Here is a 20,717-nt window from a genome sequence, read left to right as displayed (position 1 = left end):
GGTATCGTACCGACACCGAATATTTTGTCGGTCTACGGCAAAAATTGCCGGTACAATTTCGGTATACCGAACTTAAATTTTAAAAAATAATAATAAAAAAAAATTATTTTCGGTATTTCGGTATATACCGAAATATCGAAAAAAAATATTCCGTACCGATACCGAAAATTTCGATACAAATACCGATACCAAGCCTCAAGGACAAAAAATCTTGTACTTAAAAAGTATATTCAAATCCAACACTAAGTGATCGGTGTCACAACCATGGATGTGTTAATTAAAAGCGATAAATGAATAATCTGGGTCTTGATCACATAGATTCAAACTTACGCATGATCATGTAGGCAAACAAACTGTGGTTGTTAAAATACTAATTTATTTTAGTCTCACCATGGGCTATTGAGTGGCTCACCCTCACAGAGTTCACCCAACCATCGTTCGCTTTCTTCCTCTTTGTCTCACTAAAATAAGCCATAAAATATATGAGGTAGCAAAAATAAAAACCCCAGTATATTTATCTTTGACAAATGTAGATGACATGAAATCCAAACTCCAATGTAAAAAAGAGGATTACCTTGGGCTAACTTGTTCAAGGTTGAGGACCATTGTTTTGAAGATTTTCTGTACGCGTTCGGGATTTTATCCATCTACACGATATCCAAATAAAAAAATAAAGTTTGTAACAAAATTGCCTCTTTATAATCCATAAAACTGAATATCAAGAAATTACGAAACAAAACTAATAAAATAACATTCAAAAACAGGTGACACACAGAAATAATACACGTGTTGGCGTACCACATTTCCACATGAAAAATGCTTAGATAGCAAAGCTCGTTCGAGAACATATAAATCAACTGCTTTGTCTTCGGGGGAGGGTTGATGTATAGCTCAGACCAAAATCAATGAGTGCCTTTTGTAGAGATAAATCAACTTTGAGCCATTGAGACAGAATATTGGTAATACTTAAGAGCATGAAAATATACCACACTCCACAAAAAATGACAAAACTACCAGCTGATTGGAACTATTCTGGATTAACATGTTTGATGTCGTCAAATCTCCATGGATAAGGCCACCATCATGTAACTTGCCAATTGCATCACCAAGCCGTCTGCAATATCATATAACCGTTCTTCAACAATACCATGCAACCCAAAGTCGAGCAGTATGTCTTTCCAGGGACGGATCTAGGATTTCGACACTGGAGGGCCGCTTACAAAAGACAAACAAAAATTTAGAATGGAAAAGACAAAAATTCTACGGGTTATATTGAACAAAACATCAACCGTACGTTTCTTAACAAAAGTATTTCTAACTAAAAGGAATTCGACGTTCCTTAAAGTTTTCAAAATCTTCAATGATAGTATCAATACAAATATTTTTAGCAATTTCTCTTTCAATAAATATCATCAATGCATCCGAGAGAAAAGCATCCTCCATTTTGCTCCGAAACCGAGTTTTGACGATATTCATAGCTGAGAATGATCGTTCTGTAGTAGCTGTAGAAACTGGAAGAGTCAACACAAGCACGATCACTCTAAAAACAAGGTCGTATATATCAGCTTTTTTAGTCTTCACCAACCATTGACACAACTCAGAAAGAGTTGAAAGACTTTTGTAGTGTGGCCCTATAACTACATTATGCTCATAATGCTTCAACTGCATCTCTAGTCGCTATTTTTCGTCACTAGTAAAATCTTGTGGATAAAACTTTTCAACCAATTTGCATATATCCAGATATCTCAATGAGTCACATGCATTTTGAGGATTTAAGGCAGAACTAAGCATAAGTAACTCCACCGCATCTTCATTAAAACGCACATTAATTTCTTGCATTTGTGAATCTATCGTAGCATAAAATAAGTCTACCCGATAATGATGCTCAATGGTGAAATTGCCTTGATGACGACGAGCTCTACCTCGCCTATCAACATATTGAGCACTAAAATCAGGAACATCAATATTACGAGCCACGCAAAAAGACTTCACTTTTTCAAGCAAATCATCCCATTTGTCATCCCTTAGCTCTTGAAGTAATGTTTTTGTAGATGACACTAGCTCCATTGCATTCAAAATGTCTTGAGACTTACGTTGCAATGTCTGACAAAGAACATCTGTGATCTCCATAATTTCTCTCATAAGATGCAAGATGAATACAAAATCAAATGAAGTCATTTCATCATAAACAGATGTTGCATCTGCTCGTTGGGAAGGAAGCCCATCTTCCATAACTTTGAGCAATACCGTACATGATGCACTAAACATCTTGATCAAGCTCTACACAGATCTAAAATGAGAACTCCAACGCGTGTCAGATGCCCGTTGTAAAGTGCACAACTGATTAAGTCCACGCCCTGTCTCAAGTTCATTAATAGAAATCAAGTGAGCAATGTCATCTGTGTGAGCTTCCTTCAATTCATCATTACGCTTGCACGAAGCACCAACAATATTAACTATGAAAGTTAATTTATCGAAAAACTGATGAATGGGAGTTACATTTTTTGCTGCTCCAACAAGAGCCAACTGCAGTCTATGGGCAAAGCAATGAACATAATAAGCCGACTTACAATCTTTCAAAATCAAAGCTTGCAATCCATTGAACTCACCCCTCATATTGCTAGCACCATCATAACCTTGACCTCTAATATTTTGAACATCCAAATTGTAATGTGCCAAAGAAGAATATATAGCATTCTTTAATGTCAAAGCTGTCGTATCTGACACATGAACAAGCCCAAAAAACCGTTCTTGTATGCATCCATCTTTGTCCACAAACCTCAACACTATAGACAATTGTTCTCTTTTCGACTCATCACGAGCTTCATCGACGACTATGCAATACTTGATCCCTGCAATTTCTTCACGAATTATATTTTTCATTCGGATTGAGAACATGTGAAGTATTTGCTTTTGAATATCATGGCATGTGTACTTGGCATTTTTCGGGGCTTTCTCTATTGCACATGAAAGTTCATCATTATACAAGGCCACAATATCAAGAAATTCAAGAAAATTTCCACGATTAGATGAATTAGAGCTCTCATCATGACCTCGAAAAGGAACGCCTTGAAGTGCAAGCAACCGAACTACATGTATACCAACTTTCAATCGAAGACGATTTCTTGCAACTGTTTCTGAGTTAACTTTGTCCAAAAATCTTTGTATATGTCGAGGTTGGTTCATTAAATCATCACATGCCTTTTCTGCAATACGATGGGGTGATGATACATTATCTTTTCCAATATGGCATTGGAAAGAACATGTTTTTCCACTTCGAACCTTCTTCCAATTATCAAATCCATCAACTGTAAATGCAGTTTGCTTCGGACATCCAGATGGCTTGTTAAAGATAAAGCATGGAAAGCAGAAAGCTTTATCTTTTGCTAGGGAATACTCTAACCAAGGAAAAAGCTCATACCAGGACGATTGAAACCTGCGAGGATGAAGACTGTTTTTGTTTAGTGGGTATTCTGAAAGTATTGGCTGAAATGCTTTCAGATTTAGATAAGCTCGACGAATTTCCTCTTGCTCATTGGGAGAGTATTCCCATATTTGTCGACGCAATCCTGGATCATGCTCTAACAAGTTAAGATCAACCCCGGTATTTTCAACATTTCTAAACTTTTGAGACTCAACCTCAGGTGGAAGATTATCATCCGAGGCTATGGACTGAGCTGTAGAGTTGGGTGAATCTAATTGATTTGGTATCTTCCTCTTAAAGAATTTATCAATTGTACCAGATTTTCCCATTTATGGAAAAAAAACTACACCTGAAACAATAAATAAAATCTGATCGTTTAAATCAACTAACATCATAACACAATAAAATCTCATAAATCAAACATGAATTCAATAATCCATAAGTTCAAGAGGATGTAGAATTACCTGCTTTCTGAAAATAAGTATGAGTACTGTCAATTATTTCCAACAATAATTACCAAAAACGCAGCTGAATCCAGTTGTTAGCTGACCCGGGACAGCGGCTCGCCGAAGAAGGCGCCGGGGAGCTTTGCCAGTGACTGGAAATAGTGAGGAAATCAATCTGGAAACCGGTGGAACAAATTACAAACTAATTAATTACATCAATAAAACAAAGAGCAAAATATTAAAAGATGGAACAAACTAATTAATTACAGCAATACAGCCCACGAAGAACCAGATGGAAGATCACATCGACGAGCAAATCTACGAGATAAATACGAAACCAATGTTTTCAAAACCGGACCGGACCGGCCGGTTGGACCGGTTCAACCGTGAACCGGCCTTCAGACCGGTCCGGACATAAATAAAAACCCGGAAAACAGGTTTAACCGGAAAAAACCGGTTAAAACCCGGTTCAACCGGAAAAACCGGAAACCGGCCGGTCTTCAGGAACCGGCCGGGTCTGTGAAATTATAAAAAAAATTGCCAGAGATCGGCGACGGTTATTTCAAAAACCGTCGCTATATAGCGACGGTTAAAGAATAACCGTCGCTATTTAGCGACGGTTTTTTTAAAACCGTCGCTAAATAGCGACGGTTTTGCAACTAGAAACTTTTTTTATAAGAAACTTGATGTTTGCTACTTTTTTTATAATTAATCTTGATGTTTACTTGGACACTTAAACTTGGTCATCACTATTTGGTTACATGTTATGTGTAATTTGGATTTTTGAATTTGAAAAATGATTTTTATTTTGATATTTATTGTAATTTTCATCTTAAAATTAAATAAAACTATAAAAACATAAATAATCAATATTTTACTATTTTATTTATTATATAAAATAAATAAAATATTAATTTTATTGATCCGGTTCGACCGTCCGGTCGAACCGGTTGAACCGGTTGAACCATTTTTTAAGACTTGACCGGTTCGATTAACGGTCCGGTTATAAAAACACTGTACGAAACAATGTCAGTACAAAATAAAAAAAATCGATACTCCGAAAAAATTGATAAGAGTATAAATACTACCTGATATGGACGAAATCGTTTAAGAAAATGTTCGGTAAGGGCGGTATATATAGAAAAATAGCGACGGTTTTATTAAGAACCGTCGCTATATAGCGACGGTTTTGACAAGAACCGTCCCCGATCTTGATCGGCGACGGTTTTTGCAAACCCGTCGCAATATAGCGACGGGTTTAACAAAACCGTCGCTGATCTGCGACGGTTTGTGTAAACACCGTCGCTATTATAACGACGGTTTTAACAAAACCGTCGCTATGGTGTCCGTTTTTTTGTAGTGATCAGGTTTCGAAATCGGGTGGAGCAATTGTTATAATTGGCTTTAGCCACTGAGATACATGGATGTATCTTTCATTTTGAGGGGGTCACATATATATATATATATATATATATATATATATATATATATATATATATATATATGTTTATATATTTAGTTTAAAAAAAATTAATATATACTAAAAATTTTTTTTAAATTTTTTGAGGGGGCCGTGGCCCCCGTTCGCCCTACACTAAATCCGCCCCTGTGTCTTTCACCGAGAGGCCCTCAACAAACTCAAACGTTAAAGTGTTCAACACTAGATCAACAGCATAGAGCGCTAGGGTCGAAACCCCTAGCTTTCTAGCTTTTGTCGTGCACCTAGCTTCTTGCTTTGACATTTGCAAAGAGTCAAGCAAACCAAAAAACTCTGCGGTTCCTCTATTTAAAATACTCACCGCATTCAAGCGTTTGCGAGTGAGCTTCGAGTCCAGAGATGGATGCTTATATTTCTTTGAAAAACGTTTCTTAACAATAGACCTTCGGCCAACAAAAGTTGATTCAGGATCATAATCTGATTCATCTTTTGACTGAACGACTGCGATTAATGAATGAGAAACTTTTTGCTCAAGAACAGGTCTTTGGAGAGCATGTACCGTACCAAGTAGGCTTCATTCTAGACTTTCTTCAGAATAAGCCAGTTGAGGAAAGGACCACAGCTCCATCTGAAGCTAAGGTCTTTAGTACTTCTGCATCCCTGACGATGCCTACTCAATCCTCCTCTTTGATTTCTGTCTGTGAATTGGCTTCAGTTGATGAAGTCATTCAATCTATTGTTATTGTTGCCTCTACTGCACCAGAAACAGTTCAGGCTGATGTTGTGGTTCAACCAAAAGCTCAACCAGCAGACCAACCAATGGCAGAACCAGATACTGCTCAATCTCAATCACTGCCAAATCTCGAGGTATTCTCTGCTGAACATCAAGCGGAAATGGAAGCTATTTTGAATATCCCATCTGAATCCATTCCAGCCACTGAGCAACTGGAAACCACTGAAGCTCCCCAACCAGATGAGAGTGCAGTTCAAGAACTAACTACTGATATTGGAAGAACCTCTACAGAACAGGCTACTGCTATTTCTACTGCTCAACCAAATGCCCCTTCTACTTCTTTGATTATCCCTCCTGCTGATTCACCTGCTCACAATGATCGTCTCGCAGAGATCAGATAGCGTATGCTCGCAAGAACACCTTCCACAGCAGAAGCAACGTTTGATCTTGAATTCGAGATAGATATTCTGAGGAGAAATCTTGATAATCTGTCAGAGATTCTAACTCCTGTTGGCATTTGTCTTTTGAATGTGCTGGTGAGGTTAGTGCCACCAAATTCTTCCGTGACCGCATCTCAAAAGAAGTCACTCACACGGAAGAATCATTGGCCAAACTGCATGTCGAAACAAGATTTTTCAGACAAAATGTTGTCTCAAGTCACACCAGTATCTTGCTTGGTCATTATGACATCATTAAAACTGTCTCTGATCATGATTCGGCTATTCAATCAGTCTCCACCAAAGTAGAAGCCTTGGACTTGAAACTTGTAACTATTGATGCCAAGATTGAGTCTCAATCTCAATCTATTATTGATCTAAATGAACGAGTTTCGAATCAAGCATCATTTCTGGAGATGCTGAATAATGGCATTTTTACTCTTACTGGCTGAGTGAATGACTTACTCACTCGTGTTCAAGCCAATGATGCCAAAAAGAGGGAAGCAAAAGACAGAGAAGAAGGCAGATCTGGAGGACATCATGCAGAATCCTCCTTCAGAAACCAAGATCCTCAGGATGAGGAAACAATGTTTAGAGACATTGGAACTGATGATTAAATTCTTTTGAACTCTGTTTTACTGTTTTTTTTATCGATTATCTTATTTGCTATCTGCTTTCATATTCATCGTTACTAACATCTAGGTTTTGGCATCACCGCGAAGGGGAAAATTGTTAGACTTAATTTTAGTGATGAGAATCAAAACCAGTAGATCGCGATAGCTAAAACCAGAAGACTATATAAAAGCAAAAGCTCTCGTATCATGTTAAAAAAAGCAGTACTCTTCGAGTACTTATCATCTTAGAAAAACCAGAAGCAGAACGTAGCTTTATAAGCAGAATTAGCTTAAGCAGAAGTAACTTAATGTCTTTTACTTTATCGTTACAATCTTAAATGTCACCGTTACTTTACTTAGTACTAGCATTAATTGCACCATTAATGTTGTACAAAGTTATTTAATACGCCTTACCAATTTTGGTATAAAGCAAAGACTGATTATTCTGAATGCTTTCTGCAGGACCTTTTTTTAGATGATAAAGCTGATTCTATCAGAAGTCAAAAGAACCTGTTTTGTTTACGTTGGACTCAAGCTTTCTATATATAAGAAGATCAATCATTTATAGAAAACAACGTTATTATCATTATCAATGCAACGATTATTCCAACGTAAGTTTTGAGCTTTCATAAACTACTTATCTTCAAAGCTCAACATACAAAAAAACATCACACGATTTATTATTCATATCCGATCTTCTGAGATCATTTTGTGATGTTACTGTTTCATAAAACTCTTCAAGCTAAACACTTTACTATATCATTGAGAAAAGTTTTAAAACTGGAAAAGAGTATTTTCCAGAACTTTGTTGTATTTGTTTTTACGGAGTTGTGTAACTAAGAGTTTCAGTAGGCTAAGGATAAGCCCTACTGAAGTGAGTGTGTACAAGTGTTGTACTGTAATATCCAAAGTCTTTTAGTGATACCTTCTCGAAACAGAAGAATGGGAGACATAAAATATTTTATCTTCGAACTTCCAGAAACAACCATTGTTCTACTGTCTACTGTTTTATTATTTCTCATCGTACTCTATTGGATCGTTTCCGCACTTATTGTGATCTGCTGGATTTACATTCGAACAAGACCAGCTATAATCTCTAACAGGATTCTAGCATTCTTTGCAAAATCGTTAGACAAAGGAAATAGATTATTTACCCCCTCTCCCCCTAAACTCCTTATTGATCCCCAACAATACATAAGTTACGAATGAAAATGATAAAATGCAAACTCGATACTTTAAACTCGTGCAATAATGACTTAAAATAACATAATAAAACACGCAAAAATGACCCTTATCGATGATATTGTTGAATCTTCCATTAAAATCATTGAGAGAATCTCCGGGTTTCATTTGGATGTTCTCGAATTTTTGCATTACTACTGTGAGCTTTTGTTTGATCGTTACCCACGAAGAGCTTAATCAGATTTTCCCAAATCTCTTTTGAGTGGCATATCTCGATCTTACTAAATGTTTTTTTGTCCAGAGTTTTGTGTATTATATCATTCGCCACATTATCCAGGTTCGCCTTCTTTTTATCATGAGAATTTCATTATGATTGATGCTTCTTTATCATCTGTGGTACTCCAACAGTAATGGCTACTGAGGTGTTGGCCTTCATGATTTTGATAGGTCGTCAAAAATGATGTACCACATATTGTCATCATGTGCAGTTAGATGAGTCTGCATTCTATTCTTCCAATCATCTTTGGAGAACATAAGTATCTTGATGAAGGATGCCATTGATGAATATATAGGTCCAAAGTTTGAGAAAACATTCTATGATACCACTCGTTAGAATCAGTTGAGGTATTTAGAGGGAGATGAATGAACTACTCACAAATTTTTTCTTCAAAATTATTGTTAGTGACCTCTACTGGTGTTAATAAATAAAATTCGTATCTTAACCTTCAAAGTTAATCAGACAAATGATATAATAATGCGGAAAATATCCACTGAAACTTTGTGAGCAAACAAAAATCAGTAGAGAAAAGAATGAAATGCACAAGGTTGTTTCTAGAAATTCGAATGATGAATCCTTCAATGTCTCATCATCTTCTGTTTCCAGAAGGTATTTATTAAAAAACTTTAATATTTACAGCTTCTGTAAACACCCATCATTAGGACTTAAACGCTACCTATTGAAACTCTTCATACCAACTTCACAAAAAACTTATACTACTCTTTTGAACAGAAAAACATTTTTTGTAAGTTAAAATTACTCACTCAAATGATAAAATGAATATTGAGGTATCCGTAAGTTTGAATCGTCACGTAATAATATTTGAAAAGTTCTGATACAATATTAAGTGTGTGCTTCAAAATGTATTCAGCAAAGCTCTTGGTAAATTATAGATAGCTAATCAAGTAAGGGTGTAGAGTATTTGCTGAATTCTAAGATGACTTTTTTATAGATGATATCCAACGTTCAAAATTGAACGTCTATAAAACAGTCGTACCATGGTCATTATTGAAATCGAACAAGATGCCACATATAATTCTTCTTGTTGCAAAAATAGAATGTGAAAATTAATGTTTATGACACAGACAATCAAACGATCAATATATATATATATATATATATATATATATATATATATAGTATATATATATATATATATATATATATATATATATATTTTATATATATATATATATTTATATATATATATATATATAATTTTTAATAGAGTATTGAACATCTCTGAATGATTGATTTTCTGAATTCATTTTTAACTTATTAAGAAAATAAGTATGAGCTCTTAAATGACCGTTGACACAATAAGTAGAGTGAGATCATTCAGTGAAGAGTTGTTCATTTAATTTGGTAAACCTTAGACAGTCTTAAGATAAATACGCAAGGGTCTTCTAAACTTAGTGATGTAGTGAATTTTAGTGCTTATATAGAACACATCACTAAACTTAAAATTACTCAACAAAATATTATAAATAAATAATATTAGAGCATACAAGTTATTCTAACATATGAAAACAATAAACAAAAATTGATTTAAGGCCTCTTGTGTTTGAACAATTTTCTGGAATGCAGACGTGTCAAGTGCAAATGCACCTAATTGTGGAAAAATAATAAAAACGTCCATAAATCAAACGATGTGAATTTCAAAATTTGAATGTTTGTTATGTGCTCAAATTTTATTTGCTCGCATTTAGATTTACTTATGGAGATAGCATTGTCGAAATGATGTTGTTAACCTATGATTCAATTGTGATCCGGTCAACAAGAAAATAGTCATTCTTGTTTTAATGACATCTTCTTGCTCGTTGTGTTTGATTGTAGACTTGATCCAATTTTTGCACATACCTAGTATGATTTTGCTTGCACTTATGTCGAGTATCTCGATCAACCCACAAATCCAGCTACTGAACTATTTCTTGAGACCAAGATTGTAATGCCCAAGAATTTGATTACCGTAATCTGAGATGGTTTATTTATTATGAATGGATGTGAGTATAGTTGGACCGCTCCGAGACCAAATTGGTTAAAACATATGAGTTATGTGATTTTCGAGCAGAACCTGTGGCGCCCGAGCGGTAGAATATTACCGCCCGAGCGCCAATGTGTGATAAGGAAAGGCTCGGACAGAAAGTATGGCGCCCGAGCGGTAGAATATTACCGCCCGAGCGCCAGTGGATAACAATGGTAAGTCACGGACAGAGGGTTCCGCGCTCGAGCGGTAAAGATCGACCGCCCGAGCGGCGCTTGAAAGTTGTGAAGAACGAGCCACGTATCAACTACATGCAACTGATATATATATATATATACGTACATTTAAGTCTTTAGAAAGATAAGAAACGAAGGAAATTGAGAAAAGGGCTGAGGAAAGTTGAAAAATCCTTACGCCTTTATATTTCGATCCGTCCGTTAGATTTTGAATCCGACCTCGGTATTGAGTTCCTATCGACGTAGGCTACAACTGGACGTAAGTTTTGCTACGTTTTGATATGTTTTGAAATTATGGCATTGTCAGAATCTGATATGATTCATATATGATGTTCTTGTCACGTTAGACATCGTATAATCGAAACCAGACTGGAAAACAAATACCACATGGAATTGTTATGAATTTCGGAGTTAATTTGATATCAGAATTGAGTTGTTATTGATCATGAGCTGTTGAGATTGATATCTAACTGATATGATATGACTGGATATATTGAGATTATGCTGTTATGTTGTTGAAACAGAATTTGATTGAATTCTGATTATATCCAGTATTGATTGAGTGGTGTATTGATACCATACCCTCGATATTGTTATTGTCAGACTAAGTATTGACAGGCTTGGAGTTCGAGACTTCGACAGAGTCAGAGTATCAGAAAGAAAGGTTTAAATTAATGTTGATTTGGGATTGCACAACTCGAGTGAGGTTTGACTCGACTCTCCCTAAATCACATACTTAGATTATTACATTGACATTTGTAATTGATGAGATTAATATTTGTAGTCTATTGATTTATAGTCACTGCATGTATTGAGTACTGATTCGTTTAGTCATTGGCTGATTCGCCTAGTCACCGGCTGATTCGTTTGGTTATTGACTGATTCGTCTAATTATCGACTGATTCGTCTAAACTATAGCTGATTCGCTTAATCTTGACTGATTCGTCTAAACTATGGCTGATTCGCTTAATTCTTGACTGATTCGTCAATTCTGTGGCTGTTTCGTCCAGACACTGGATATAGGAATTATATCGATGCCGTGAAGGAATTGATTCATTCCTATCGACTGAGATTCGATATAATTATCAATATCCAGACATCGGGATCCCTAGGTTAGAGTTGAGTCGAGTCTGAGACGACGCGTTGTTTGAGTCGAGTTTGAGTCTGAGTATGATTCATTGCTTGCTATTGATTTATGTTTCTGATTTGATACATGTTATGAATCTTGGTTATTATGCTATTATATATGTTTTTATATGATTGCATGTTTACATTGTTTATACTGGGATTTATTCTCACCGGAGTTATCTGGCTGTTGTCTTGTTTTGTAAGTGTGCATGACAACATGTGGGACAGGTGCAGGGTTGAGGAGATGAAGAGAGTTCATGATTAGGGTGGAGGCTCCGGACTTGGTTTAGAGATAGGGTTAGACACTTGATATTAGCTGTTAAACCTTAGTTGAATAAAAGTATGTTGTACAGGACTTGTACTTTTATACTGAGATGTATATAATTGTTTTATTTCACTATGTTCCGCATTTTAAAAAAAAAAAAATTTAGACCCTGTTATATAATTGATTAATCAGTCTCAATGATGATTAAGAACATGATTAGTGTCCGGATCCCCACAAAGATTCACTGAAAGAATTGACCATAGTCAACAAATGTCCTTGACCAAAACTCGTTGAAATCAAGGATGAATACCAAGCATCGACGAAAGTTTTCAAGAAAGTGAAAAAAAAAAAAAACCAATCATAGATTTCACATTCTTTTGCTAATGTTTATGCATTTCACCCGGGTCAACTTACCCTTCCTCGGTAATCATGTATTCACTTGAGTTATTTTCCCAACAGCCATGCATTTTATGTTTTTGCATCACTTGGGTCATTGTCCTCTTTCCAAACAACTTGAATTTTCTTTGTGATTTGCATGCTGTTACCCACATTACTTGCTTATCTTGTTGATTTTGGATATTGTTATTGGATGTGTGAGACGTGGTGATGCAGTTATTCTAGATCCAAATCCACCAAATTGTGAAAAAAAAAAAAAAAAATCAAAGGATGTAGATTTCAAACATGACTGTAAGTTATGGTCTACTAATCTAATATGTACAAAAAAGACAACAAGTAAAAATGAAACGCTGGAAATAGAGGATAAATTCCTAGAAATGATTAGCGTATTTACACAATCAAGAGGAATCAAAATAAACATAAAAACAAAAACAAAATTGATAAGAAAACAATGGAAACTAGGTTAGAAATATGAGAAAATGCTTGAACTAGATTGACTAAAATCGCAGAATATTTGCAAGTGTTGGACTGTTGAGGAGTTGTCATTTTATCTGCTGCTTACTCCTCGCAGCATTTGGTAGCCCTGATAAAATAGGTTTGTTTATTTTTTTCCATCATAATCCAATGCTTGGTTCGTTTTTAACTAAACCCACCCAATCCCCTATCCAATGGACTCTATTGTACTAGGTTGGTTTAAATAAACCCATGCCTCAGCCCATTATTATTAGTCATGCTTTGTATCCGACGTATCTTTTCCTATTTTACCCTTTCATCCAACCCATAAGCTCAACCAAAAAGTCTTCGCCCAACTAGACGACAACGTACGAAGGAAGCAAGGAGTGTCGCTTACGTATTTCGTGTCTGCGTTGAAAGCTTGGGAAATCAGGTGATTTAGTGTTTAAATTCTTTGTTTCAAAGTTTAATTTGCAGAATCTTTTATCGAATTTAAGTTATCTAATGTTCAATGCTCGGATTTACTTTGCCCTATTTCGCATAAATCTGAGAATGCTCTCCCTTTGTCGTCAACTGACCTTTCTTCCCGTTTATGTTTTCTGGCTAAAATTTGTTCTTGCCTACTTAGTTGACAAAAATTAACTCAATCTTGTTTTGTTTAGTGTTTGTGTTATATGTGTTTGACGTACTCGTTGTATCTCTCCTTCGTTATATTAATTTTCTGGCGACCTTCTTATGCGATTTCATCATTAATATTTAATTACACCGGAAAACCAAAACCCAATACTAATTTCTCATCTGATTACTTGAGACATGGTGGTAGATGTGCGTGTAATAATCCATATTTAAACAGCGAGGATTTTGTTTAATATTAAAGAAAAAATTACGTTTCTTATTGACTTAAATTTATTTTGTGTTATATTACTATTTATTCTGAAATATAACGATATAGAAGAAATTTTTTTACTCCAACTTACAGTACATTGTATATGAAATTGTATTGGGTATTTGTAATTGCATTTTTAAAACAGTTGTTGACATAAGTTTTTCTTGAATTGAAAGAAATGGTAAACATATGAAAATGAGAAAATGTGTCGTTATTGTCATCTTACCAATGCGTCAATGCATCATGTGGATGGTCTTAGTACTCAAGTTGCAATGATGAAAGTGGATAATAAATTATATTCAACATAAGAATCTAAACTAAAATTAATTAGTATTACCACTATTTGAATGAAAGCAACAAAAAGATTACACAATCAAATACTTTCATATTACATAACAAAATAGTGACAACAAGAACTCAATCACACATACGATATTTAACATGAACGTATTATACATTTCGCAACAGATATTACATAACAGAAAGCCTAGTCACAACACAATATTCATTTAGAAATTATAATAAGAACCATGAAAAACATCAGTAAGCACAGTAATAAGCAAAAGCATCCAAAAATGATAACAAAGTTGTCCACATATAAAGGTGTGTGCTCCACTGTATTAGTGGGTCTCCCGGATGTGGTAGATGTCATAACCGAATTCGTTGTAACGTGTTGTTTCGTGTCAATTGTATCGGTATTCTTCAGAGTAGAAGTTTGTGAACTAGAAGCTACATTGCATGCTTGTGTGTGCCGACGAAATGTTAAAGGAGACATGGGATTTTGTGACGCATTTGAACCCCTTTCATTTTTCGATGATGGTTCATTGTTCCCAAATATCTTTTCCACATTATACACATCGTACCAAAAGAATTGGTTCCGATGTTTCAAACTGACGAGACATATAAAGTAATATTGGCCCGGTCGGGTTGAGTATTGACCAGCTTCACGTAATACCATAGACCCATTGTCGCACTCCCATTTTGGTGGTGTCTTCACATCTATGAAAACTATAGAAAAGATTTGTTGAATGAATTTTAAAATTAGTTACGTACCTACATACATGTCCTCGAAATGAAGTTTTACCCAACTATTCATTCGTAAACTACAACAATTTATTTACTACAAATAACTAGTATAATATTTTTCAAATTCGTCAAAGAATATGAAAATTAAATCGTACATAAACGAGAAACAGAGAAATCATAGATCAATAACATTTAAAAAATACACCCATATAACTTGCAATCCATTTCGGTTGTTGTAAACTTACAAAAAGTTTTTTTTTCCACACTAAACAATTCGGAAATGAAACAAAAGTTGTAAATAACACAAACACTACCATTTTTTCCAGAAATACTCACATTAACGGCCAGTGACAAGGTTGGAGATCCAATTTCCTTCCGCACAATATTTTCTCTATCAAAATTTCTGGCTAAGTCGACGGAAAGAGAACGAGAACAATCCAAAATTCAGTCCTTCAGATGTATGATTCAACTGGAACACATCACGATCCACATATTGTTGGGAAGATTTCATACATCTATCCGGACCTATTCACGTTGATGTCGGCTAGGGTTATCGTCGAAGATATGGGGTGGACGATAGTTGTCGAAGGAAATTTGAGGATAGGAGATAAAAGATGGTCTGACATTAATAATTAAACAAATATGGGAAAAGGTAGTTTTGGTACTACAAAGTTAATTTATCAGTTAATCACACACTTTAAAGTCAAACCATACGCAACACCTATTTGAGCACTACATACAAATATGAAGTAATCACATTTTTAATTATGATATCATTTAAGTAATCCCATCATTTGAACCAAACACAGCCCTTGTGTATGATTCTCAAGATAGTTTTTTCAACATCCCACGTTCTCAACCATGAGTATACTTTGCGGGTAACGAAACCAATTCAAAGCTCATTTTCTTCATCGGGCTTGGGTCAATTTAATTGGCTAAAATAATTTTAGGCCAAACATCTTGTTTTACTTTAGAGTTATTTTTCTTTATTCAGAATATTTAGAAAATGAAAAAAAAAATGTACCAAACAAAAAATCTTATGGCATCCACCACCAATACAAACACTACCTGATTATTAAAATTGGTCACATTGACATACGAGCATAATTTTAGAATTTGGATATATAGCCTTGTAGGAGATTACATATTTCAAAATTAAGGTCCTTTTTCAAAGATTCAACCATCCAAATTAAGTGCATTTTTTTTTTCAGTTTTCAGCAGAAAAGATAATTTATTGTTGCCATACCGAGAGAAATTTAACATAGTGATTAGTCTTCACCTCTCTTCATCCATGGCTTAACCAACACTTTTGCCCGCAGCAAACTGAACCCATTTCAGCACTCATTCATCTAGAGAGCCAGTCATGATCAAGATTCTTCGCCCTTCGGACTTGCATCACCATCAACACTCAAGATGGGGCGACTCACCTTACTAGAGAGGGTTCGGTAAATAGCTCTGATGGTATGGGGAGTTGTTCTGCAGCAACCTCCCACTAGAGATGCCCCAACTTCACACCATTTGTTCACGTATGACACGAAGTCTTTGTCCGAGACCCCAGTATTTTGCTGTATTACAGTACAAGATAATCACACTTAAACAACCACGAAATACAGAAACATGTAAATATGCCGACTGCCAAATTATTTATTAGCCTGTTTCTTTCGGTCGGGTAGTGTTTGCAAATGCTTAAAAAATAATAATTATAAATTTTTCCTTCACAAAGCTTTGCATCTCCACATTATTTATGCATAGTCCCGTGACGAGAAAATTTGTGCCGAAATTAGGAGAGTATCGAACAAAATTGCACGAGTAGGAGTTCCTGACCATTCAGAAAACTCGTATTTCTAACATGTCAGGATATTGATGTGTAAAATAAACGAGATAGAAGAAGATGAGGCGATTCTATCCCTTTTTTAAATGAATGAAGACAGGAAACCAAGGTATAAGGACTCACCACCCACTCCTTCTTATCAGCATCATAACTCTCACCGCTATTTGGATAAATAAGTATTGGTTTGGTCGTCACCTAAGGTAAAATCAAATCAAGATAACAGTAAAATCTCTTCACAGGTGTCTACAGCTAAAAATTGTGGTACATTTTTCAGTAACAAATTAAAAAATTAAAAACAGCAGCAATCAATCAGGACGGAAGAAACACTTAATACATACCTTCGTGAGGCATATAATCAGATCTTGGATATATCTTGGCGGAGTACAGTTAATTCCAACAGCGACAATTTTCTTGGAATTTTCAACAATGGCAGCACACTCGAGCAAAGAATCACCACTAACAATGTTAACACCATCCTTAGAATTGAAGGACAGCCATGCAGGCAACTTGATTTCCTCTTCGTCAAGGAGCTGAGCAAAAGCCTGAGCAAGCACAAACTATTGTCAATAACAAGACTCCGAAAAGCTATAACCTAACAAAATGCACCATTGCACATTAAAATGATTCTCAAGGAAAAGAATACAGAGTGTTCTTCATCACTGTTTTCAACGTTTTATACATTCATTATTCGCAATGCTAATATCTCCCTGTTTACTTCTGTTTTTAATGGAGAAAACAATCTCTTCAGCAAATAAAGTTGGTACCTGAGCTTCAAGTTTATTGGGTACTGTTTCAAAGGCTATAAGATCAGGACCAGAGTCTGCAAGAACCTTAACCCTCCTCCGATGAAAATTCTTTAAGAAATCCAGATCATTATTATCTCCATAGTCGCCACTACAAGTCATCAAGAAAAATAAGAGGGACACATTAGATTTGTCCACCATAAGCCAAAATCGATCCTTAATACTGTATTGCATGAATCAGATAAGATTACAGTCCTGTTACAGCCAAGGAGTGAGTAAAAGCTTCATCCCATGCTAGAATTGAAGGACGACAGAACATCGAAATTTCTTTATAAGTCCAAACAAGTACAACAGAGGTGTTTGACAGTACAAAATGTGCACCTTAAATAGTGGAGATGCATGAAGAGAATTGAGATTAATAACATATCGTTCTGATCATGAAAATATCTAATCCTGGACAGAATCACAGAATGTTAAGTTAAGCTCACCTATATTCCGAACCATCAGCAAGGTACGCACCATAACTTCCCACAGATGCTGCAACCAGTATTGGCCTCTGCTTCAGAATTCTACCATCAGGAGCATGACCAGAAAGGGACTCCCGGCACCTATTGTAGTAAACATCTCGTGCCTCGCGAGCAATTTCAACACTCTTTGTGAGTAAGCTCTCACTTTCTTCTCGAGAATAACCTTTGTCCTCAAATCCCTGTATAGTTGCCTGCAATTTCAGAAATAGCTTATTTCATATTTAACCTATATACCATCTTTGCAATAAAAAAATTCACTACATTATATGAAAAAAAATAAGCACCTGATAAGATGCCGTAATTATTATATCTGCACCAGCTTCCAGGTAATCAAGATGTACCTGCTCTATAAAGATAACAATGAGCATTTGAAGAAAAATAAAATTCAGACTGCCAGGCCATAATTTTCCAGCAGTACAAGAACCTCAGAGTTCAATATGCGTATCTCACAACCATCAAGAGATGGCAGTATTTTTTTTTTTTATTAATGGTCATGAGATGCTAATTCGGCTGGTGAAGATCTTCTGATTAACAGTCCAAACACACTGGAGGAAACATCATAAATATAAGCTTAGTAATGTCTTCAAATTCTAATATCCAATAACATCCTAGCATTCATCATTCTACCTCCACGTAATAATCCATAAACTCTATAGAATCACAATCAATATGGAGTTTTCAATAGAAAAAACAAAAAGGCTAAAGCACTTGCGGAGCTTAGATAACTAAAATATGCTCTCAGAATAAATTCCTACATTCCCTGAAAAGCCATTTATCACAAACTGGAATAAAGACCAAGAAAAGAAATAGAATAGTAAGGGCCATGCCACCACTAGAAGCCAGGCAGCCACCCAAGCGTTCAGTAAATGCTCGCGCGTGACTGGAAGAAAGATAGGCAATTACTCCAAGGGGCGAAACCAATTGGGAGGCAACTTAGTGTGAATTTGGAGTTTTCCTATTGTGGGTCCCGTGAGCTTCTTCCCCTCGTACCTCAAAACTCATTGTTCAAATTTTATTCTGTCTAATGCCAACACGCACAGAATCAAGAACTCACTGCAAGATTCAAGGCAAACTAAAACTCTGCCGAAACAAATCTCTTAGTCAGTTAGAGCTGTGAAAATGACAAAAACCGCAACAAAATTGAAGGCCATAAAGTTCCGTCACTGTTTAGAAGAACCGCAGCAAACATTTTAATTAAGATGCAAAACCAAGCACGAAAAGAGAGTGGCCGAAACAGGGAGTGGGAGACGTACGGTTCGGATGAGGTGAGGGGAAGTGAGTATACATTTAGCGCTCCAAAGAGGATCGTTGAGATCCGCACCATGACGTTCCAACTCGGTCGCGAGGCCACCGTCGATCACGGCGACTCCCCCGCATTCACGGAGGAAATCTGACATTGCGCTGTCCATAGGACCCATATTCTCCAATCCGAATGGAAAATATTGAGCCAGCTGGCGCTCTGAGATGACCTGAGTGGGTAAGATCACGTAACGCAAACGTCTCAATTTATAGTTGCATTTGGACGCATCTTTTCAAAACTTGAACCTTTGAGAAAGTTCGTCAAAATCATCGAAGACAACACTCTCTGTTTCTTGCGAAAATTTGGAATATTTTAGATAATAATAATCAGTGGTGCATCTGTACGAAATACTCTGATTTATTTGTAAACGGTCCTCTAAATCCTATAGTTTTCCGGGATTATTAAAATTAATCCATTTTTAAGATGAGCATCAATTTCTTTTTTTATAATAATTTAGAAGTTGAAGTTTTTTAAAACGTTACGAAACTTCTGCACAATTTTTTTTTTGAAATATTTACTTTAAAATGATTTTATTTTTTCTTGAATATTTTCATAATTAAGTTTTTTTAATATATTTAAAAAGAATTTCGATTTTTAATAAATTGACAAAATTTTCTTTATTAGTGATTATTTTTTTTGTAAAATATTAATAGATTTTGTCTTGGAGCGAGATATTATATAAACAGCGGTGTATAGGCATAGGCTATGACTCATGCTGGACCATCCTAACGATCTATGACATTAGTTGTGCATGAGTATGCTCAACTGGTACCAACACTTTAAGAATCTAGGTATCTATGCCTGGAGTCATGGGTTCAAGTGTTGAGGGAGATGAAAGAAATCACTTTCCAGTGGTGGGATATTCATGAGTGGTAGTGCATGGGCATGGGCATGGGCTACGGCTCATATTGGACCATCCTAACGGCTCATAATCAGTAGTGCTGAATGGGTATGAACCGAGACTCATATTGGTTCAGCCTAATAACTCATGATTGTTACTTAACATATCTTGTTTTTTATTAGAATTTCAAAATAATCTCTTGTTTTTCTGTCATAGATATGATGTATATCTTTATTTAAATAGCGTTGAACAATATGAATATAAAATAGATCTTTTAAATCTTTATCAAGAGGACAATAATTTGCATATAATGAGAGTATATAAAGAGAGTAGCTCTTATGTGAGACCGTCTCACGGATCATAATCTGTGAGACGGGTCAACCCTACCCATATTCACAATAAAAAGTAATACTTTTAGCATAAAAAGTAATACTTTTGTATGAATGATCCAAATAAGAGATCCGTCTCACAGATACGACCCGTGAGACCGTCTCACACAAGTTTTTGCCATATAAAGATATTTAAGTTATTTTTTAGAACCTTTTAATAC

The 20,717-nt window shown here is 35.6% G+C and overlaps 1 protein-coding gene and 2 pseudogenes across 1 annotated transcript; all 3 read right to left on the bottom strand.

Moving 5' to 3' along the window:
- Positions 1–194: 194 nt before the first annotated feature.
- Positions 195–5,738, bottom strand: LOC140831826 (uncharacterized; annotated as a pseudogene).
- LOC140814344 (uncharacterized) lies at positions 1,678–3,973 on the bottom strand (annotated as a pseudogene).
- Positions 5,739–15,962: 10,224 nt separating the features above from the next.
- LOC140831780 (homocysteine S-methyltransferase 2-like) lies at positions 15,963–19,630 on the bottom strand. The gene is made up of 7 exons (XM_073195531.1): positions 19,280–19,630; positions 18,311–18,367; positions 17,988–18,217; positions 17,521–17,650; positions 17,095–17,298; positions 16,880–16,951; positions 15,963–16,490 (listed from the first exon to the last, which is right to left on the bottom strand). Exons 1-7 carry the CDS (start codon positions 19,442–19,444, stop codon positions 16,293–16,295), a joined length of 1,056 nt encoding a protein of 351 aa, XP_073051632.1. The 5' UTR covers positions 19,445–19,630; the 3' UTR covers positions 15,963–16,292.
- Between the last annotated feature and the right edge of the window lie 1,087 nt (positions 19,631–20,717).

Source organism: Primulina eburnea, chromosome 1 (assembly GCF_022965805.1).
Source record: "Primulina eburnea isolate SZY01 chromosome 1, ASM2296580v1, whole genome shotgun sequence".
Lineage (NCBI taxonomy): Eukaryota > Viridiplantae > Streptophyta > Magnoliopsida > Lamiales > Gesneriaceae > Primulina > Primulina eburnea.
This window is presented reverse-complemented; position numbering and strand designations above follow the sequence as displayed.

Bases quoted from the DNA above. Each gene is read 5' to 3' on its own strand.
- LOC140831780 (XM_073195531.1), bottom strand. From the start codon at position 19,444: ATGGGTCCTATGGACAGCGCAATGTCAGATTTCCTCCGTGAATGCGGG. The intron at 18,368-19,279 runs GTACGTCTCCCA...TTTATAGAGCAG, and splicing joins CCCCTCACCTCATCCGAACC to GTACATCTTGATTACCTGGA. The intron at 17,651-17,987 runs GTGAGCTTAACT...GATGACTTGTAG, and splicing joins GCTGATGGTTCGGAATATAG to TGGCGACTATGGAGATAATA.